Source organism: Bicyclus anynana, chromosome 22, assembly GCF_947172395.1.
Source record: "Bicyclus anynana chromosome 22, ilBicAnyn1.1, whole genome shotgun sequence".
NCBI lineage: Eukaryota > Metazoa > Arthropoda > Insecta > Lepidoptera > Nymphalidae > Bicyclus > Bicyclus anynana.
The window spans coordinates 3,771,067-3,795,236 of NC_069104.1; the positions used below are offsets into that span (position 1 = coordinate 3,771,067).

General features: G+C 35.7%; 1 protein-coding gene across 3 annotated transcripts in view; it reads right to left on the reverse strand.

Annotated features, from left to right (window-relative positions):
* LOC112046576 (protein trachealess) overlaps nucleotides 1–24,170 on the reverse strand; it is a 262,436-nt gene that overhangs the window by 67,701 nt on the left and 170,565 nt on the right. Inside the window, exon 1 of one of the 3 annotated variants that reach the window (XM_024083273.2) lies at nucleotides 23,125–23,911. The exons of the other annotated variants lie outside the window; for them this stretch is intronic. Coding sequence (XP_023939041.1) covers nucleotides 23,125–23,339 — 215 coding nt within the window. The 5' untranslated portion in view covers nucleotides 23,340–23,911. Of the gene's footprint in view, nucleotides 1–23,124; nucleotides 23,912–24,170 lie in introns of those variants that run through there. 3 annotated transcript variants of the gene reach the window in all.

The following is a 24,170-nucleotide window of genomic DNA, read 5'->3' on the forward strand; positions in this document are numbered from 1 at the left end:
ATGCTCAAATGTAATTTTTTTACTTTAAGCATTGTCATTTTTGAGTACTTACCAATTTTTAGTTCTTCAAAAACAAAACCATTATTTTAAAGTAATAGAATAATAGAACCTTTCGAATTATTTTAACCACTCGAACGATCATGATATCATCCAGATATATAGATAAACGCCCCCAAAAATCCTCAAAAATCCCCAAAAATTATCAAAATTCGAACCTTTTAAAAATGTTACGATGACTTAAGTATCGCACGTATTTGAAAATAAAATACCACGTCGTGTAGGAGAGAATATAGAGAATAACTTTACCGTTGTATTTAAACCGCCAATAAATATCTACTTTTAATAAAAAATATTAAACTTTCATTAAACCTATAAGTCTTTTTACCATAAACTAAGGTAAACCACGATTATTTTTTTCATTCCAAAACTACCTAAGGCCCACTTACCACGCTAAAAATCGCAAACACGCGTAACCAGAAAGGTCACGTTTGCTAAAGAAATATAAAATCATATATTTTTTCTTCATCGTCGGACAGTGCGGCAAAATGCCGTGGACTCTTAAATTAGTCACAACACTATTTTATTGTAATTTTTTTTACCAAACTGACAAAAAATTAGTCCGATACAAACGTGACTAACGTTTTTTGGCGACTGTTTTTTGGACTGTCCAGAAAGAGTGCATCAATTCTTTTTAACTGCATCAAATGGGTAGTACAATTCAAAAGATCTAGATCTCAAAGCTTAGATTAGGCCGTTAAAAAAGTTTCTTTTTGGCTATGCCCTTGACCGAAAAACAAGGAAATTGGCGGCAAAACAAGCATAACATTCGATCGGATTACGAATATTACGCCTAACGATTAGAAAAGCCATTCCAATACCACCAGGTATAAGGTTTTAATCTATACCAATATTATAAAGCTGAAGAGTTTGATTTTTGTTTGTTGGATTGAACGCTCTAATCTCAGGAACTACTGAGCCGATTTGAAAAATACTGTCAGTGTTAGATAGCCCATTTATCGAGGAAGGGTACAGGCTATATATTATCCCCGTATTCCTACGGGAACAGAAACCACGCGGTTAAAACCGCGCGGCGTGAGCTAGTAAGTAAATGGGTTTACTTTACGTATTTTTTATTTTTCAAAGACTGGTTTTATTAAGGTTGCTTCATTTAAAAGAAAAAATCTTAATGCTTACTTTAATCTTAATCAAAGAGGTAATATTAAGAATGCGTAGGCGTTGTAAGATCGCAATATCATGATTTATAATACCTACTTGAAATGGTGGATATGTCTGTCTGTCAATAAATAAAAATAATTAAATTTGTTAATACTGGGCCTTGAACTCTTTTCTTTTCATCATCATAATCATCATCATCATCATCATCATCATCATCATCATCATCATCATCATCATCATCATCATCATCATTATCATTCCTATCATTAATAGCCGATGGACGTCCACTGCTAGACATAGGCCTCTTGCATGGACTTCAAAACAATACGGTTTCGAGCTGTTAGCTTGGACCCCGGTGCGGGGTCGCTTTCCAGCACCTTGGGACCCCAACGTCCATCGGCTCTTCGAACTATATGCCCTGCCCGTGAAATTCAAAAACGAATACGTTCTCTTGTCAGAACGATACGAACCGTCGCATCAGTAATTTTCAATAATATGTTTTTAAATATTTTAAAAACTGTTTTCAAAAACTAAAGAAATAAGATGGAGTTTTTTATTGATTATTATTGATTATTATATTAATTTTGTTAGTGTTAAATTTTGAAATACAAGTTATGAAAAAAGTTTGTTTAAGCGGATGTCAAAAAGACGCTTGACTTTTTTGTTTTTTTTTATGGGTTGAAAGGTTGAACCGGCTTCAGCACACAGTTTGTAAAGATTCTCTCTGGTCTTGGATTTACTCTGTGGTCGTACTCTAACAGACTTGTTGGCTTGTTATCTATCTATAAGCTTACTTTTAAAAGCATCTAAATATTTCTATCCCGGATAAATGGTGTCTCAAGGGATAGCTCCCGTGATGGGCTAAATGTGACTCAGCGACTTTCTGAATGACCTCGGAAAGGTGTTGATAGAGGCAACGCCAGTTTACGGTACCTTTCTGTTACAAAAATTTATTCTAATCTAAAAAAAAAAACGAATTGAGATGCTTTCAAAAAAGTTGTGACACAAAATTGGACGAGAGTGTTAGTTATATATTGGCACAACGAAAGAAGTTGAAAGAAAGCATGCGAATAAAATGGGTAGAATTGAGATGGATAAATTATGGAATGGTTATAGTAGTCTGTGAGATGTGATAGCCCAGTGGATATGAGCACTGCCTTCAATTGAGAGGGCGTATGTTCGAATCCGGCCCGGGGCAATGCACCTCCAACATTTCAGTTATGTGCATTTCATGAAATTAAATATCATGTGTTTGAAACGGTAAAGGAAAAACATTGTAAGGAAACCTACATACCTGAGGATTTTCTTTATTCTCCTCTCATTCTGAGAAATATTATTTTTCTTAATTAGAACTAGTGCTTAACAGTGAACGTAATATGGGTTGTTAACTATAGAAGTCTAAAAGTGGTTCCAATGACAGAAAAGAGATTATTATTGAGAGAAATACAAGGCTAGCTTGTATACGAGTCAAGGGTAGACATGTAAGTAATACGGAGTTATGAAAGTCATATTTCCAGAAGTATTTTGTTACTTATTACCAGGCGAAATAATATTCATTCTCTCCCAAGAAATACAACACTAATAAGGGTAATAAGTGTGGATTGATGACGTTTACAATGCAGTAATTGTTTTGACGTTTGCTGTCAATTGTCATGTCATAGTTGCTATAGGGGAACCATCTTGTTAAAACTCAAAAACTTGGGTTTTAATTTTATTTATTTTTTTTTATTTAGTTACATTTATTCACTTATTTAGATTTTAATAAAGTCTTTGTATATTTAATTTTTTTTTGATATGGGGTACAAGACTGGACCTGAAATGGACCATCTCCTTTTCCACTTTGTATACCTAAGTAATTGGAAAATGAATCCACCTTCAAGGCAACAATGAATAGGCATCTTCTAGGCAAGCACGCTTTCTTAGACCTCAGTATCGCTTTCCATCAGGCATGGTTGTTAAGTCAAGCGAAAAATATACAACAAATAAAATGGACGTATAAAGCCTTCTAGCTAAACACTCTTTTGCATGCCACTTGATGCTAGTACAAGATATAATAATAATAATAATAATAATAAAAATAAAAATAAAGCCTTTTATTTCCACATCAATTTACATTTCAAACGTTTGTTAGGTGTGTTAGTTTAAATTATAATTATATCTATATATTTATTCTAATGTTAGTATGGTTAGTTATCTTCTTGTGATGTGGATCCCGTTCGGGTGAAGGCCTCCTCTTTCTTCTTCCTATCTTTTGCGAGAGATTCTCGCCCTGTTTTGATAATGATGTCATCAGCCCACCTTTTTGTTGGTCTGCCGACGCTTCTCTTTCCAGGTGGACCTTTCCAGTTTGTGACTTTTATTCTCGATATATGCCCAGCCCATTGCCATTTCAATTTTAGAGCCACAGCGTCAGTGGTTTTTGTTTTTTGTCGGATAATTTCTGCCCTTATTCTTTGGATTTAAAAGACAAGTGTCAATTCCATTTTTTTTTCATGTCTGTAGTATAATTACAAGACATTTATACAATTAGTACAAGATATAACTCATTAAAATTAAAGAATAGCACCGTTCGAGACTAGGTATACGCGTAATCCACAGAACAGTTAGGCGGAGGCAGGTCGCTGCTATGGTGATGTCATGGCGAGGTGATCTGATAAGGCTTATCAGCCGGCGAGGAATTCGGTGGGTGCGGGTAACTGTATGATTTTTTTTTTATATTTGCACTGTTTTAAAAGAAACGAGGCATTGAATAAAAGCCTGTTACAGGCTGAAGTTATTGTGTTAACAATGAATAATTGTTTTATTTTGCAATTCACCAAATACTGACAAACCCAAGCAAAAACACCAACTTCTGCTGACATGTTTTTTTTCCATGCAATGCCACAAAATTATCCTCAAGCTAGGTTTATCTTACTTATCTGAGTTGAAAATTTATAACGCCAAAAAAATGGTATTTACAAAATAACTGACAACTGTTTCTATTTTATAATAGGTACCTGCCTTAAATTTCCTAATGAAAAGACAATATCAATGGGCACTCATTCACATTTCTCTCTCTCATCAGTGTAGATAGGTCAAATTATATTCCACTAGCAGACGCCGTGCGGTTTTACCCTCGTGGTTACCGTTCCCGTGGGAAAACGGGGATAATATAAACACTGAAAGAATTTTTCAAATCGGGCCAGTAGTTCTTGAGATTAGCCCGTTCAATCAAACAAACAAACTCTTCAGCTTTATATATTAAAGTATAGATGATATACTTTTCATAACTAAGGCTTTTTGTTTTTGATAAGTAGATAAAAATACGACAATCAGTTACATAAAAATAAGAATTTTCTATCGAATAGCACAGTGGTGCATTTACCGTATAACTCTGGACAAAAATAAATAATGCCAAACTGCCCCGTCCTTTGGGAGTAACGATTTGCTCGCTGGCCAAATTGCCGCTCTTTAGACGGACTTTAATAATCACGTCATATCCAATTTTCCTTTGGCACGAGCGTGGAATACCAAGTGGGGAGCTAAGACGTTGATTGAATGCTTGTTTAGTGCAAATTGGAGCTAATTAGCAGATACGTTTCAATAAATTATTATTTATTGTACACTTGTTGTTTTAGACACACCACTTGAACTCAGATTAGATAATGCGTCAGGTCTCTTCTTAAAATCAGTGTATGGCAGCTAGTTAGCTAGCTAGAACACTCGCAACTTCTTTTGCGTGAAATTACGACTTTTAAAAATCCGGTCTTAAGAAGTTGCGGCTTGAATAACAAACATACAAACTTACACAAACAAACCTTAGCCTCTAAAACACCAGTGTTTTAGAGGCTGAGTGATTAGCTTTGCTACAATCATGCGTTTTAATATGCAATGATGAGGACTAAGTTGAGACACTTGCCAATATATGCTAGTTTACACTATTTCTCTGTTTTCACACTAATGCTTTGAAGATTTTTATATGACAGATCGCAGAAAAAACAGCAACTAGAACCTTTCATTCATTCATTCATTTACAATTCAGGTTATCGAGTTAGATACATAGAAACAAAATGTTTCATCCGGATCACCTGGACGTTAACCACATAGGTATGCTAGAATTCACAACCTCTAATATTTGTTCAGTAGAAAAACAAGGAGGGACAAGACTGTAGAGTTCCAAAGCATAGTCTCCTTAGTAGATAGATACTAGGTAGACATATTCAGTAAAAAGTTGCAGCAAAGTTTTGAATTGCGTGCGTATAACATGCATATTGTATTAGAAAATTGATCAGGATAGGTCAGCTTCTGTACATTTACAAATGTAATACTTCTTACTTATCTGTCAGACACTATGAAGCCCAATATAATTTAGTATATTATTAATTAAGTATGATTTAAGATATGACTCATTACTTAATAACACGATTTATTTAATCAAAGTCACTAGAGCCTTTATTACATTTATTGTCTATTCCAATATTTACTTTGTCGACACTACCGGATGCAATGGCGGAACTAAACTATACAAAACGACTCAATATTACTAAATTTAGTCAAAAAAAACTTCAAAGAAAAAAATATAGAACAGATGTCGGCCAATCTCTTGGTTTTATACACAATAATTAGATTTTTCAGTCGTGGCGACAGATAAAAAATCCCAGACTGTAAAAGAAATAATTTCAAGCTTCGCCTTATTTTAATGAAACATTATTTTGTAGAATAAGCTGTTTTTGTGCAATATCGGGGTACGAGCAAATAATTCTAATTCGAGCTTTTTACACGCTACACTCTTTAGTGACGGCATAGAAATGTGATGACTAAATTATCTCAAATTTTAATAATGCTAACAAAAACTTCAGCAAAAGTATTATGATTATACGTCAGTTATAGGGCTTTATCAAACTATTTGTTTTTGTTTATTTAAGGGATTTAGATCAGTTTTATAGACATGGCTAATATTCGCTCTTTCTTCTCAAGTCCAAGTCATCAGGGGTTTGTTGGCTGTTAGAGATTGCTTAATATGGTCACCTTTTTAATATTTCATTTGTTTTATATTTCTGCACATGAAAAATATTAAACAAAGTATAAAGAAAAGTATTTCTTCTTTTTTCCCTTTCGGGTGGGTAGAGTTGGTAAAATATGTTCATTGGACGGGAATTTAACCTTTGACTTCTTTGATTCGGATATTGGATAGAAGCAGGCGTTACTTTGCGGAAGTTCATCATGATTTTATAATGATTTATTTATTTTGCTATCATCCGCAATTATTCTTTGGTTCGAGTAAACACACATGAAAAGTACATGTAGGTAAATGTGTACATAAAATATCCTTATTTTTTAAATAAAATAAAAATAAAAGTAAAAACTATTAAAGGTTTACAACTACTAACTGTTATTCTAAGCTTTATAATGACTAATGAAATTCATGTGAGCCCCATTTAATTGTATATTTCTTCTATCTATCCATATTACACCCCAATGAGCAATGATTCGCCGTACGTGGACAAAAAATGGCCAATCTGCCCGACGCGTCGATACAAGCATGACTAATGGTTGTTGGCCGCTTAGCAAATTGCCCACCGAAATCGTACCGAAACTGGAAAATTGTTTCATTCATAAAGGCAATAAACCGGGATTTTCTATGGACAGTTTTGTGATGAATAAAATTGTGATTTGGACTGTAACAGGGACCCATCTGAATATGAAACATGGGATTTGAAGTAGAATGAGGTATTAAGTACTTAACATATCATAACATTCGTCAATTTTGTTTAGTTTGTAAAAGTACCTATATAGATATTTACAGATATACAACGTTTATAAAAGAGATAAATTTAAGCATTGAGAGTTAAAATTGAAATTATGGCTAAGTACTAAGCATCCAAACAGACTCTTCAATTATGTACGTATGTTAGGGTTTTAGTAAAATACATACACTAGTAAATTCATTTAGTAAAAAGTACCTATAGGTTTTGAATTGATATATTTTTTAATTTAATACGTTTCGATTAGATGTATGTATCTATTAAATTATTAGAATTATTAGACTTCGTCCTCGTGGAATTCAAGTTATACTATTAATTACGCGTACAAGAGGAACAAACATAAACACACATACAAACACACAAAGTCCTTGTAATCCCGCCTTTATAATATTGGTGTGATATTAACAAATATCAATTCTAAAAAGTTCCAAGCATCTTCCTATTCATTTACATCTCTGTTAAATGCAAAACTCTATTATTTAGTTCATTGAATTAAACATCAAATCGAGTTAGCGAACACCAGTTCCTTAAGAGTTCCTAAATAGAGAAAACTAGCGCTGGCGAAATTAGCAATACAAAGAGACCCGTTGGGGCCACATTCCGCCAATTGAAAGGCGAAGGAAATAATAGTTATTTGCAATAATCGACTGAAGGGACCGGCTGATTGCGCCCGGGGCGGGAGAGGAATTTTTCCCGTATTTTTGTCTGGAAACTTGCAGTTTAACCCCAGTGTGCTTTATCTTTATCGATGCCTCAAAAGCACCACAGTTAATAATGGACCTTCTAGGATTCGACTAGCACGTGTGGTCTAGGATTGTTAGAAATGAAAAATATTAAAATGAAGATTTATCTTTTTTCCCCTGTGTGGAAAGTTTTGGTCAGGTTTAAAAATACGTTCAAAAATATAGCTTATTTTGTGGTTTTATTTTTGTCCGCAGCTTTGTTCGTGTTAAGCTAAGCCCGCCAACCCGCACTGCTCAGTGGTTCTTAATTTCATTTTCCCTGATCATATAAGGAAAGAGGCCTATCATAAAGAGACCATTAAAATAGTCTGATAGTGATGATGATGGTGACCCGAAGTCCACTGTACATCCACTAGTCTTTTTTATTATTATTATTATTCCTTTAAGTAAGCCCTTAGCCACAATTTCACCTGATGGGAAATGATGATGCAATCTTGGATGGAAGCGGGCTAACTTGTTAACTTGTAAGGAGTAGGCTGAAAATCCAAACCCCTTTCGGTTTGTACACGACATCGTACCGAAACGCTAAATCAATAATTGGCAGTACGTCTTTGCCGGTGGGTAGCCGCAACCTCCTAACAGCCAGACTTGGACGGATTAAGAAAACCCCAATCGGCCGAGCCGGGGATCGAACCCAAGACCTCTGTCTTGTAAATCCACCGATATCACTGCGCCACGAAGGCCGTCAAAAATCTAAAATCTATAAGAGAAAGAGGCCTGATAAATGTGGATGGTGACTCGAAGTCAGCATCCGCTAGTCTATTATAAGTCGTATCACACAGCGCACTGGACCCAATAACCCTCCCCTATCCGATGCCAATTCAACCCTAAAAGAAAGAATTAAAACAACAGGGGTCACTACAAAAGTGCGTTGATGAGGTAAAGGGGGAAATAATTCGTCATTTACGGGACACTTGTCCCGCTAATCCCGACTGGTCCCGCTTGATTGATGGTCACTAGTGGAATGTCTATTAAATTTACAAGAAAATGGAAAATATATCTGTATATTTGTTTTATGTTTACGTCGTTGCTGACCAACTGGTCTATTCACTAATTAGGTATTTATTGACAACCTATTAAAATAAACATCAAATCAACTGACAAATGTCATCTACCTACTGTATGATATCCACGAAGGGTTGTCAGTAAGCACCGGATTCTATTTGTCACATAGAATCTCAATTTCGTATATGTCGACTAACATACGTCAAAGTTAGTGAATTAGCCTGTTCCTTGACTTTAAAACCCAAATTAACAATCATAATTTGTTCGATTTTCGACTGTTGCTTTGGATTTTTTTTCAAATTTTCTGTTATCTTAAAGCTTTATAGATACATAGAGCAAATAACCAAAATAATAAAAATTTTAATAAAAAAAATACAACCGACTTCAAAACCTAAAAACGTACCCACTAAACTAAAAAGCGAAAAATAACATCATAATATGTTCTACCTGCTGATCAGTATGAAGGCGGTGCTAAGCCGGTGATGTATTAATTCAAGCCATGTGAGAATATCTTATAGATTTAGATTTTGCAGACAGTGTTGTTACATGTGGTCCTGTCAGAAATGGCTTAAATTAAGACAACACCGGCTAAGCACCGACTTCATACTGATCAGCAGGTAGAACATATTATGATGTTATTTTTCGCTTTTTAGTTTAGTGGGTACGTTTTTAGGTTTTGAAGTCGATTGTATTTTTTTTATTAAAATTTTTATTATTTTTCAATTTTTAGTGTAAAATTTCATACCAAACGAATACATCAGACCCCTAATGACAGTCACAACCCATCTTGGTACAAAATTCTCAGCAATACAAATTAATCAAGCCCAAGAACAAGGTAGCTACCGTAAACCGTCAAGGGGTTCCCTTCATTGACCTTGGTCTTCATCATCAGACCCCTAATAACAGACACAACTCATCTAGGTAGAAAGTTCTCAGCATTACGAATTAATCAAGGCCAAACACAAGGTAGTTACTGTAAACTGTTAAGGAGTTCCCTTAATTGTACTTGGTCTTCATCACCAAACCCCTAAATGACAGTCACAACCTATCTATGTGGAAAGTCCTCATTAATACAAATTAATCAAGCCCAAACACAAGGTAACTGCTGTAAATCGCCAAGGAGTTCCCTCGTCTGTTTTATAACTCCATCATCAGATCGATTTTAAACCTTCATAATTTTGTATTTCTTAAAGGTACTAAATGGAAAAGTTTACGAACACACTAGATACCCATATAATTTTCGAAAGTTCCCCTCAATATCTCCAGGATTCCATCATCAGATCTTGACATGATGGCAATGGGACCAAATGGGGACTATACCGTTTCAAACAAAAAAAGAATTTTTGAAATCGGTCCAGGCGTCTTTGAGTAATCGGTGTAAGTAAACCTCCTCCTTTTTGAAGTCGGTTAAAAAAAATATTATCAAACCAGTCAAGTCATTTTAGAGTTTTATAAAGAGATGTAATTGGACGCACTATAGCATGGACGTAATATGACCGTTGCCTAATTATACGACCTGCATAATATAAAACATACAAGATTTAGTATGAACGCGGTAGAAGTATCACGCACAGTGTGAACGTATATAACGAACTAAGCGATTTTCGCATCAATTTACTACCGTATAAATCTCAATATACAGTAAGAATTGTGATTAGACTACTCTTGTACCATGGATGCAATATGAACGTATTGAGATAGATAACAAGACGTCCAGGGTTAAGAATTTAGATAGAGCGCACAACTCCGTAAATGAAACTTGGACGCATTACTATAACGTAAGGTACAAGTTGTGGAAGTCTTAGAACGAATGTTATTGGACGCACTATACCATCGGCACAAAGTGGTCTCATATGATATTACATGCATTATATGTAATGTGTTGTATGTAACAATATGGGCGCATTTATCTAACCTTAGTACCTACAAGACTTGCAGGGTTTAGGAAGAATTGCGACTGGACGCAATAACGGACCTAACGGACGCACTGGTGTGTCCGTCGCTTTACTAGCAACAAGATTCGTTGCCCCGATAGCCGCATACCACGATATTGTCAGCGTAAACGACGATTGCGGGTTCATAAAAATGTAAATTTAACAACTAAGTATAATCTCATTACGTCCATACATAAACTTTTATATAATGTGGTTGTTCTGAAATTGTAAGTTTCATAAATGAATACCATACCATAATTTTGGAATATAAACTTAAGTGAGATTTTTCACAATAATGTGGAATAAACAACTCACTTATTGGCACAAAACTTATGCCTGACTAGTTTAAAAAAGACACGGGGTTCTTAGGCATGAGCGTCTTCATGCAACGCGGCGTAAGTTCATACTAATCATCACTTTGTAAAATAAAATAACAATATGCAGGTCTCGATAGGAACCTGTCACATAATCCATGGAATAGGTTAGGTTATTATAACAATGCCCTTCGAAGTTAAGACATAAACACCGATATAAGCATATCTATAGTACCTACTACACGAAGATGTAGTGGCAATGGGCGGGGCACATAGTTCGAAGAGCCGATGGACGTTGGGGTCCCAAGGTGCTGGAATGGCGACCCCGCACCGGAAAGTGTAGCGGCGGCTCGAGACCGTTTTGTTGGGAAGTCCATGCAAGAGGCCTATGTCCAGCAATGGACGTCCATCTGCTGTTAATAATGATAATAATGATGATAGTACCTACTTCCTTTGACAAGCTCTATATCTTAGATGAATTGTCATTCCCGTGGGAATACGGGGGATAAAATATAGCCTATGTTACTCAATGATGCTGTAGCTTCGCATTGGTCAAAGAATGTTTAAAATATCCATACTCTTTATAGTGTAGGTACCGTTAACGTTTTAAAATCACAAAATATTATCAACCAGCTTTTACCAATCGTTAGATAGAGATTACCTGACACCACAAAGAAAATAGTTATAGCATTTTGAACTTTAATACACGGAGACAACCCCTACAAGTTTGAAGCTTGTACAAGAATCTGCTACGGATTTAAGAATGATCGTCCGCCCTTTTCGAATATATGGATCTATTACGTTTTGTCTTGTGTTATTTTTGTGGTTTCATATACAGCGTGTTCTTAATTTTCTATACAACTACCGACCTTCAACGGTTTAGTATTTGTTAAGATTTTAAACAAGAAAATTGTTTTTTTTCCACCTTCAAAAGATTTAGGTATCAAGCTTCTTAGGAATTTTTGAGTAGTTTTGCATTCTACAATATTTTCGTGTAAGTTAGTTTTAATGTTTACTACACATACCACGAAAGCTCATAGAGAGATAACCAATCTATTATCTATTTATGATATGAACACTTCATAAATAACTATAAATTCTTCCTAAATACCCTGTCTCTGTATTGGTGAATGCGGAATTTAAAGCGGTATAGTAGTTTTTTATTAACTAATTAACATACTATAAAGGGCAAATTATATCTCCATAATATCCTTGTGATTATTAAATATTTTTTTTGATAAGGATTTAAGTTAAGTAGCATAAATAATGACACAAACCTAAGTATATAAAATTAATAATTTTGAAAACACAAAAGGTACTATATCTGCTAATATATAGAAGATAGATATATGGTGTTCCGGACTTTTTTGTAGAACTTTTAAAGATACATAAAGCCTCCATACATTAATTTCAATTTTACACAATGGTTAAGGCAGCGAATAAGTCTGCTTAAGAGGATTTTAAGTCCGACCTGTATGACAAAAACTGTGTTAACTCGGCGAATATATATCATACTATAAAATATAGCCTATAACACTCCCCGATAATGTAGCATTCTACTGGTGAAAGAATTTTTGAAATCGGACCTGTAGTTCCGAAGATTACTCCATTTAAAAAATGTGACAAACTTACAAACTTACAAACTTTACCTCTTTATAATATTAGTATAGATATACATTTAATATAGGTATTCGTCGTTATCAACTCATATACGGGTCTCATCTCAGATTGAGAGGAGTTAGGCCAATAGTTTGATTGGCAGACTTAATTATATAGGTATTAATTAAATAAAATCGACACAAACGAAGTAGCAGTCATTCACTAGTATTGTAACATATTGTTAAAACTCGGCACACCCTGTACATCACGGTAGTCGGTTCAATCAGCGCACAAGCGCTGAATCACGCTAATTCGTCGCGCCTTCTGTCCATTGGAGTTTTTGTACGGAGCGAGCCTTCACACTTCCAACTAGAACATGTTAGGAAACGGACCACAAAAAACGACTCCTAACACTTGCCTACAAATAGACTGATCTGGATATTTATTTTGCTATTGATTTTATACCTACTATACAGCCTTGACTTTATAGCATAAGTAAATAAAGTGATATTTCATCATCATCATCATTATCAAGAAATATTCGGCTCACTGAGCTCGAGTCTCCTCTCAGAATGAGAGGGGTTAGGCCAATAGTTCACCACGCTGGCCCAATGCGGATTGGCAGACTTCACACACGCAGAGAATTAAGAAAATTCTCTGGTATGAAGGTTTACTCACGGTGTTTTTCCTTCACCGTTTGAGACACGTGACATTTAATTTCTTAAAATGCACACAACTGAAAAGTTGGAGGTGCATGCCCTGGCCCGGAGCCGAGCCCGGAATCGGAGGCAGAGGTCATATCCATTGGGCTGTCAAGTGATATTTACTACTTTTATGTAACTTAGTATAGAGTTTCCACGCATTGTTATCAACCCTCAATTTATTAATCCTCAGTTTTTTTTTCTCACCATATTTTTTTTCAATAATATGACCAATATTCATTTTCCCCTCCAACTTAGTCGGAAATTACTGTGTTAGGAGTGAGTGCGACCTTTGAGGCATATAAAGGGGGTATTGAGGCCTAAACTATTTAAACTGCCTAAACGCAAAAGCAAAAAAAAATGGTTAAAACGTTACTTTTTTCGATTACCTAAATACAAAAAGGCACCTGCACCAAACCAAAACCGCAGACGTAAATTGATGCACTTTTTTGAAACATCGATTTCTTAAAGCTTATTCGGTTTTATATCCAATAATCGGTTTGCAATGTAGGGTAATCGAGGTAGTTGCAGCCGTTACTATTTAGTCTTTAAACCGTTGAGTTTTGGTCTTTGAATACGTAGGTAAGTACGTAAAGATACGTAGATTTATCTAATGTAATATTGAATTATCAAAAGATTTATTATAAATAATATTCATCAAAAACTTCATATCACATAAGTTGAAGCCCTGCCTCCTGTACTAGCTATTACTGTGTTAAAGGAGGCAGTGTATTATTAAGTAAGATTTATTAAACAGTAAAACGGTTATGCTAGCCAACCACCACCTGATAATATACCTAGCCTTATATTTCCTCTCCTAAACAAAGGGAGGCCTACAAGCTAATTTACTTTGACGTATGTTAATAGACATATACTAAACACCCGCGTGGTTCCCGTTGCCGGAGGAATACGCGGATAATATATAGTCTATAGCCTTCCTCGATAAATGGGCTATCTAACACTGAAAGAATTTTTCAAATCGGACCAGTAGTTCCTAAGATTAGCGCTAACAAACAAAAACTCTTCAGCTTTATAATATTAAGTATAGATTGAGATTATATGTAACAAATGTCACCCGGTGCCTATACTGAGAACCCTTCGTGGACATCATACAGTAGCTAGATGACATTTCTTAGTTGATTTGATGTTTATTTTAATAGGTAATTAATAAAGACCAAATTAGTAAATGTGTGCAATCATAATCTGATAATGATTAAAGTGTTTTTCAAATAGCATGGGTGCGGTGACAATTGTCTTATGACGTTCATAATACGTACTATTATCGTGAATCGCGGCAAACTTTCAATAGTGAAACGAACTGTCACCGTACCCATGCTATTTGAAAAACACTATAGTACAATTATTTAAAATTCTGTACTGTATTTATGGCCAGGAGCGTAGTCGTGAGGTATATCGTAACAGTAGCTAACGCTCCAGGCGATAGACAGCATTCACTATAGTCATTTGGTCTGTAGTGTGCTCCTCACAATAGCCGTAGCTTGGTAGCCGATCTTTTATTAATGGACTAGGGCCAGCTAGTGCTAGACCTTCTTCATTGTAGGTATTGAAAGTTGGCTCATTTACTAAAAGCAAATTTTATTACTTTCTACTTTCCAGCTTTAGGTGTAAAAATTGATGCAAATCCTGGACGTTTAAATTAAAATAGTTTTTTTATTAATCGCCCAGAAATTTTTTTTGGTCAATGTTCTGAAATTTGTGGAGCAAACCATAGTTTTATACCTATTGTAATTGAAAGTTATTAAGACTACTTTGGTGCTGATAAAAATTAATAAATACAGTAAGTTCTCTTCAAAGTCTATTTCAAAACTTAAATTCTATTGAACAACGAGACAACCTATATGTAGAGTTTGGACTGCCGTGGTATCAGGAAATAGCAGGCTTCAAGAGTCTAAATAATTAAACATAATACGTAATTTTGTTGATATTTTTCTACAGGATATCATGAGACAGTCAACATATACGTAGCTTCATGAAAACTATAAGCACTTCAAAGTTTGATCTGAAATTGTATTTTTCGAAAAGATTACGAAGCTCAGTAATTGACAACTAAGGATATGATTTGTCTTAATAAGCGAAGAAAAAATATAAAAAAATACGCTTTATTGACGGACGGTTGAAGGTTTGAACCCTTAAAATTTGCTAAATAAGGCCTCCACGGTCCGAACGTTTGTTACAATGGTAAGTCTAACGTTTCTTACAATGGTAAGAGCATGGACTGACAAACTTACAACTTTTATAAACTGAGGAAGGTGAGGCAGTCACAAGCTCTTGTTCTACAACGTTCTACCAATGACTGCACTTTTTGCTTCACATCGAAGTGCTAGATTAGGTGTTCGCTTAAAATAGAATTCTAATCTAGGAATAGACTTTGAAGAGTGTCTGTATTCATTCATTTTTAGCAATACCAAAGTAGTGTAAGAACCGGCGAACATTGTAAAAGTAGACATGTAACCAGCTTTTAGTACCTACTTGGGTACATTTTTTTTGGATGTAGAACTCTTTGTGTCCGATTTATTCCGGGGAAGTACTACCACATTATCTTGCTCTGCCACTATGCAAAGATGTAGCTACAAGCCTCAACCACTAATTGGTTGGGGTGGGTGGCGGCTCTCTCAAAATAATGGGCAGGCCACATAAGTTCAAAGAGCCAATGGACGTTGGGATCCTAAGGTCGCTGAAATGGCGACCCCGCACCGGAAAGCCTTGGTCGACCCCCCCTAGCTGGATTGAACACATACCCATAGTGAACTCACTACTCTCAGACTATATTTGTGTGAAAAATCTTTCGCTAACTGTAAGTTGATTGCATTAGTAACTAATTTTACTACTCGGAATCACTATTCTTAGTTTTGAATGTAAACTGAACTTTGAATACTTGTTAAAAGGAAGTTATTTTATTTAGTCGACAATATTCTAGCAGATGTATCTGAATCAAACCCAAAACCCTTCGGATTTAATTCTAATCCTTTTTAACCGTCAAGAGCTAACTTGGAAAAAAGTGACGCTAACGAGGCGTAGGTATTTTTTTTTAAATATTTGACGTATTTTATATCCGACTAGCCGACGCCGCGCGGTTTTAAGACGGATTCGATCCCCGGCTGGGCCGATTGAGGTTTTTTTAATTGTACTGGCTGGTGAGAGGCTTCGCCCGGGTCTAGTTACCACCCTACCTTCAAAGACGTAGCGCCAAGCGATTTAACGTTTCGGTACGATGTCGTGTAGAAACCGAAAGGGGTGTGGATTTTCATCCTTAACAAGTTAGCCCGCTTCCATCTTAGATTGCATAATTACTTACCATCAGGTGAGATTGTAGTCAAGAGCTAACTTGGAAAACAAACCACTCGGTCGAGAATCAACAAAATCTTTAAAGGCGCTTTGGACTGCCTCATCGGAGCTGAACTTTTTCTCTTGCAGAAGTTATTTAAATTTCGAATGATAATCTATTGAAGCAAGGTCGGAGGAGTAGGTATACGGTGGATGTCATAGACACAAAGAAAAAACCAAAAGAGGAAAAAACAAATGAATTTCACAACACATAAGCATGAGTAAATATAGCTGTAGGTATATATTTGAAATTGGAATTCCTAACCAAAGAGGAGCTGGACCAACTTAGATCTGGGATCTAAGTGGCCAGTACGACAAAACGCCAATTTCATGTCATCATCATTATCAGCCGATGGATGTCCACTGCTGGACATACGCCTCTTGCAAGGACCTCCAAGCACAACGGTCTCGAGCCGCCAGCATCCAGCGGCTCCATATGGCATATTATAAGGCTTAAGGCTATTAGAAAACCAAAAAAATGCGTCTATCTAACATCAAATCCACGTACTCCCATCTGCTATACTATCCATTTAGTCACGGCCTTTATTTTCCAATCAAAATAGCTTAGACAACGGATGTAGAGCTTTTTGACTTTTTTACACTATACCGAAAGCTTTTTGTAAGGAAACTTTTGATGAAGTGTAAAAGGGTTTTAGATTGAGTCAAAAGATTTTTGTTTTCGGTGTTCATAAAAAATGTGTTTTGAATTCTTTTCGATTGTCTCGTTTGAAATATGTTTTAAGCAATATTATAATTATCTTGTTTTATAAACGTTTAGTGGAGCGGGCTTTTGATAAAATAAAAAATTGTATAATTTGGTGTGCTTATATTTTATAATCGTTACCGATACATTTGTTTCTTTTTACATTATTGAAATTTACTTACTTAATTTATTTTCAAACTTTCAGAATTTAAAAATTATGAATCAATGGTTCTCATTCTATAATGTAGGTAACTACTTATTAGGAATGGGAGACAGTTGAAAAGTTGTATAGTTGCTTAAAATTTCTGCATGGGAAATCTTAGTAACTCTTTCTCACTAGAAGTTTTTGACGTGACAACGTCTTATAAATTGGTTTGCCGGGTGACACTTCAAGAAACTGCGTTACGCTCCGCTCACGTTATGCGCTCACAATGAGAGCGAGTGAATAAAATTTTGTTAATATGAAATTCAGTGCGAGATTCTTTGTATAAATTAATATTTATAACAGAAGAACCACATAGATAGGTTGCCTATACGCTATTTTTCACCTTGTTTATGGTGATATAGTTTTGAAACGTCAAGTCTAGTCAAGTCAAGTTTGTCAGGTATGAATATCAGCATGATAGAGGTAAGAACCTATAAATACGGGTTCTAAAACACGGGACAAAACTACTAAAAATACAAAGGCAGTTTCATTGTTTCATTATAATCAATAACAACCCATATTCGACGAGCACGAGTCTCCTTTCAGAATGAGAGGGATTAGGCCAAATAGTCCACCACGCTGGCCCAATGCGAATTGGCAGACAGACACGTAGAGAATTAAGAAAATTCTCAGGTATTCAGGTTTTCTCACGATGTTTTTCCTTCACCGTTTGAGACACGTGATACCTATTTAATTACTGGGCTGAATACGAATCTACACCCTCCGGAATCTGAGGCAGAGTCATATCCACTGGGCTATCACGGTTCATTATCATCGGCTGTCATTATGTTTACGTGGACACATTTCCCGTTTCCAGTTTCTATCTAGGACGGTCGAGAAATCAATTACGAGTAAAAATTTCTAAAATGTTTAGTACCTAATTAGCAATTTACCGCATGGTTGCCGATGACAGATTACGACAGACGTGTCTATTGCATATGTAAAAAACGTTTGTCTGCGCGAAATTTGTCTGCGGTATACGTTTAGGATCACCACAGACCGCGGAATTCATGACCAATACTTTGAATGTTTTGCCGTTTCTTCTTAGAAGGATTTACGTTCTGAACCGGTAGTAGTCACTATAAATAGACAGACTTGATGTTTCAAAAGTATTTGTTAACTCCAGATAGCATACTTGAAATAAACGAATTTAAATTTAAACTTTAACCGATCTTTATTGAAACTTGAGAAAACCGAACTTGGGCTTAGGGGTTGCACTAGCTAAACATTAATGTCAATGACTACTATGGGATACAGATCCCATTCTACATTTGATTCAAAAGCAGCCAAAAACAAGGATTACCTTGAGTAAGGTTCCTTGTACATTCATATCAAGGTTCATTGCACATTCATATCTAATAACCAGTGCGCTTTAAAAGTTTCCAAAATCTTTCTCTCTTATCTTTAAGGAAATATTGTACGGGTACCTATCTTTCTTTATGATTATATGGTTTGCCCTTGTCTATAATCACGCCTGATAATAAGCAGAGACGACGAGAAAATAAGAGCGCGTACTTAAAAAATGCATATCCACTCTTGTCTAGAAGGTTTTTGGAGTTGTCAAGTGATAGTTTGTGTTTGTGGACCATGAATTCCGCATTTATATTAGTAGCGAAGCCTTACGCCGTGCATACTCGTATCTGCTGGTGGGAGGCTTCGGCCGTGGCTAGTTACCACCCTACCGGCAAAGACGTGCCGCCAAGCGATTTAGCGTTCCGGTACGATGCCGCGTAGAAACCGAAAGGGGTGTGGATTTTCATCCTCCTCCTAACAAGTTAGCCCGCTTCCATCTTAGACTACATCATCACTTACCTTCAGGTGAGATTGTAGTCAAGGGCTAACTTGTAAAGAATAAAAAAAAAAAAAAACTGCCATAAGTACTCACTCCGAAAATGTATAAAAGACTGTTTGGTTACGTCATTTTTAATTCAAACACGCGATTGGTACGCAGAAGTGAAACTCGAATGCAAACCAAGTCGTCAATGTGCGCGAGGCATTAGCAACTAATTGCTAATTTTCCACCACATAGTAGTTTTTACTTTTTAAACGGAGACCGCTATGAACTCGTTAACTCCTACGTGATCTAGAAGGTGGGAGGTGTATCAATGGATGTTTTTTTTTTTAAAGATTGATGAATATGAATAGGAGGAGGTTGTTCATATGATACATTAGTCCATCTGTATTATTACGAGTAGGTAGGTAGTTATGTATGAGTTTTTTATTGATTTTTTTTTATTTTTCAAGATTTTTTGCCACTAGTGAACCCATCGACATCGTCCGCGTTGTATTTAGTTTTTTACGAATCCCGCGGGAGTTAAGAATTTATCCGGGATAAAAAGTAGCCTATGTTCTGCTTCAAGGTCTAATTATCTTTGTACCGAATTTCATTAATCGGTCAATTGGTTTAGTCGTGCAAGGTAACAGACAGACAGAGTTACTTTCGCATTTTTAAGTATAGCAGACGCTTCGCGGTTTTACCCACATAGTTCCCGTTCCCGCAGGAATCCGGGGATAAAATATAGCCTATAACACCCGGGAATAGTGTAGCTTCCCAACTGTGAAAGAATTTTTCCAATCGATTCAGAACGCACTCGAAGGAGGATACCTACGCACTTAAGTACCTACTATACCTACCTTCTTATCCTTCGAAGGTAGGTACTAATAGGTTTTTTATAGTTTCATTATTAGGTGAGCTTAGCTGCGTGATCAAAACAGAAATAAATAGCCCGGTATTGTCCACGAGTCATGACACGATAAACATCTTAATTTACGTAACTCCAATCTTTGTAGGTATCACTTGAAATATTATTGTTTTATTGTGCGGCCATTAAATTGGTCTGCAAGCGACGGAACATAGCGTAAAAAAAAAGTAAAAATATGAAAAATACACATGTTTTACCCCAAATAAAAGTATAAAATTATGTTAAAAATAAAAATAAAGCGACAGAAAAATAACAGAAACAAGTAGAGAGCATCATGTCAATTTTTGTAACATTTTATTGTCAAATATTGGAAAAAATAGAGTCATAATGAAATTAGGAAGTAGGTACTTAGAGAAAAATATCACCAAATTCACAAGTCACAAACTTACGTGCTACAATGAAAGCTATTAAGATGTGTTGAAAACTCTTAACTTAAGGCGTGGCCAAATAAACAAAGCAGGCCTCAGACTAATTTTTAAGTATATATTTATGGATAGTAATTTGATAAGTTAGCAATAAAACTGATCAAAATTACTAATCTAATAGCAATCATCTGGTATCTACTGACAACTCTTCCTAAGAATTATAGGTACCTAATGGATGTTGCCTAGTTGCCATTGTGATTTTCGTTAACAACGGGAATTTAGGGAATACGAAAAATGCGTTTGTTATTGATTTGATGTTCATTTTATTAGGTTGTTGATACACAACAAAATTAATGAATAGGCCTGCTGGTAATTTTAGTGTTGAATACCTTTAACTTACGCCGTCGCTTACCGCGTCACTCCTCGTCACAATACCCGATGCCGTGGCCCAGGGGTTATACGGAAAATCGTTTTAACCTTGCTAGTTATTTCATCTCGTTGAGAACGTCTTTTGTTTACGTCTTTATAAATAACAAAGAGAATTGTTTTACACAAAGATGTCAAAGTGAGCGAATTATTATTATCAAAACTTGAATCTGTAATGGATATTCTCTACTTCCTGTCCTATCTGTCCTGTTTTAAAGCCTACGCATATTTACGCTTTAATAATTTATTATTAACTTACAAAAATGTCATAAATATAATATTATCAAGAAAATATTTTAATTAGTATTACACCTACTTATTTGCTTTTAGTAGAGATTCAAGACCAAGGATTTAACTAAAAACTTATTATTCTTCGCAGCTATGGGTTCTATTCCATTCCATCCTGATTAAAAACTCAACTGTTATTTTATAAAGACCATTAAAAAAATAGAAGGATTTTTACAACTTTCTTCAATACACACCACTTAATGGTATATCTTGAGCTACTCACATACTATCTATGCATTAAGAATTAACAAAAAAATTCAACTGACTTCAAAATCACAAAAAGAAAAATAACATCGTATGTGCTACCTTCCGATCACTTTGAATTCGGTGTATCGAAAGTGCCACAGTACAGGTAATTATGTTATTTTCATTTTAACACAAAACTACTAAACCGATTTATGTGAAAATAAATGGGACCAATCTGGAAGTATTCTCATTCAAACAAAAACAAATCTCAATTGGTTAAGAAATGACGAAGTTATGAGGTAAAAAATGAAAAGAAAACATACGCATCGAATTAAGAACCTCCTTCTTTTTTTTGAAGTCGGTTAAAAACACTCCAACAGTAGTACGCGTAATACTTAATACCGTCTCGCCAGTTTAGACGGTTTAGAAATGACCATATTTAGAACCAGTAAGACAATGTCATAGAGATACAAATCAGGTACAATTTTGAGTAATTTCGCTGACACGGGCACTGTTAAGAACTCTACAACTTTATTATCCAGTTTAGTTGCCGTTTCATTACCTTTTTTTGCGTAACAAACAAAAAATTATACAATACAATAATAATCTCGTGTGTGTCGATTCGGTTTTTTTATTACAAAACCTACGTTATGCTTATTAAGTTGAAATCTTGTTTTAACTCTTATTTTATGTGTCAAACTGATATTGCAGAGTGCAATGCTTATTAAGATAAATAACTTTTTGCTCTATAGTAGATAATTTATCTGACAAATCAGTTTTTTGTTAAAATGCATATTAGTGTAAAAAGTTGGTCAAATATTGTATTTAATAAATAGGTATTTTTTGTTATAATACAACGTTTATTACGATATAAATTTGCGCTATTTTGATTGTCAAATCAATTTCGAACATCGCAATCGAAAAACATTGATTGCATTTCTTATTGGGATAAAAAAATCGTTTTAGTATTTTACATAAAACCTATCTTCTAAGAAATTCCTAAAGTTTTGTACAACCTAGATATATGGTAACGATAGTTGCATTGAAAAACAAACATAAATTAATTTAAACACAATTCTCGTAATTGCATATATTTTTGAATTAAATAAAGATCTTAATATTAAATCTCAGTAGTTTTTAATTTAAGTTCTTTACCTACGTAGGTAAGTACTTACCTGAAACTATGTTGCATGAATCAAAAGCGCTAATTTAATGTTCCATAAAGTATTTCACGCCTTTTCCCATTTTACATACAGATTTTTATAGATATTTCAGGAAAGTCGAAAGTATCGTATACTATCTGCGTAGGGTATTTTTTATAATAGGTAGGTAGGTTTAACGAACAACATCAATTTTCACACAACTCTATAAAAGCACATTAAATAAAGCCTTCAAAATAAATAAGACGCGAAAATAATAGAAAATGCTCTTAAAATTTCCTATTGGTCGTACGACCACCAATTTGCGTATATTTCTGCGTTATCTTCGAAGTAGTTAATCTGTATTGTATTGTTGTTTATTTTTTCTTTTTTTTTATGACATCCTTTCAAAGTTGCCATGATAACACTGGTTGGTACTACGTATGTAGAGTATAGATATTTCGCAGAAAGACGAGCAATTTGGTGGTCGATATAAGAAAAACCACTATTACTAAAAATAAAAATATAAAAAAGAAAAATGAAACGTGCCCAGGTTCGAGATGCGATTGGTTGGATGCTTGTTGCTGCCGACAGATATCCGGGCTTGTCTGTACGAACCAGGAATGGGTGAAGGCCGTGTTCAGACCCGGGTTGAGGCCCGGCCCGGGGCCTGGCAGACCCATCACTGGCAACCCGCCTGCCCGCTGGTGGTGGTGGAACCCTGAGGCCACGTAGTCCATTGCAACCGCTTGGTATGGCAACATTATCACTTTAACGCGTCTATGTCTTATATTCCTTTAGTCTTTGACAGTCCTTTCCCGCGCTGTCACACTCATTTTAAAAAATAATTAACGTTCCAAGTCCGTAAAAAGTTTCTATTCCATTTTTAAATACACGCGCTCACTTTGGTTGTTATTAAAATTAGTCTATTGGAAACAAGAAGTTGCCAAGTTGGAAGAATTGTTTCAGACTATTCCATTTTCAAATTCACGTAGACACTGTTCTCCGAGTCTCTACACTAGTTCGAATTTAGAACGTCGAACATTACCGGCGAGCCGGGCGCCGCAAAAAATCCACACGAAAACAGTTAACAGTTTCAGCCGCAAACGTTTTCAGTTAACAAACAAAACAAACCGTCCTATTTCGCGACCGATTTACGTGGGCAGCTATAACCTATTCACTGGAGAGAAGTCACGCACAGCCACCCACTTAATAAATATTCTGGGCATATATCCGTTTTTACGCAGACGTGACCGGTCGGATACTGAACCGATTTTCACGTACGGAACGCGCGGCCGATTATCGAAAACAGTTGCGCGACCCCCTCCTACGACCTCGGACGTGCAACTGAGACCCCAGACGAAGCACGCGCCAAACGCGACTTTATTCACTCGGTTCACTGTGTCTAGGTCCCGTGGCCCGTCGGGGATTAGAAAAGGACGGAGTTATGGCAGCGAAAGGGACGCGAATCGATCGGACGTCATCGCGAAGTTAAAAGCCTGCGTCGTTACACGGACTGTAATAGGCGGTTACGTGATTGGGCGTGGCTTAGACTATTAAGTTGAATTGTCGCACCGTGATTGGTTGAAATTGGT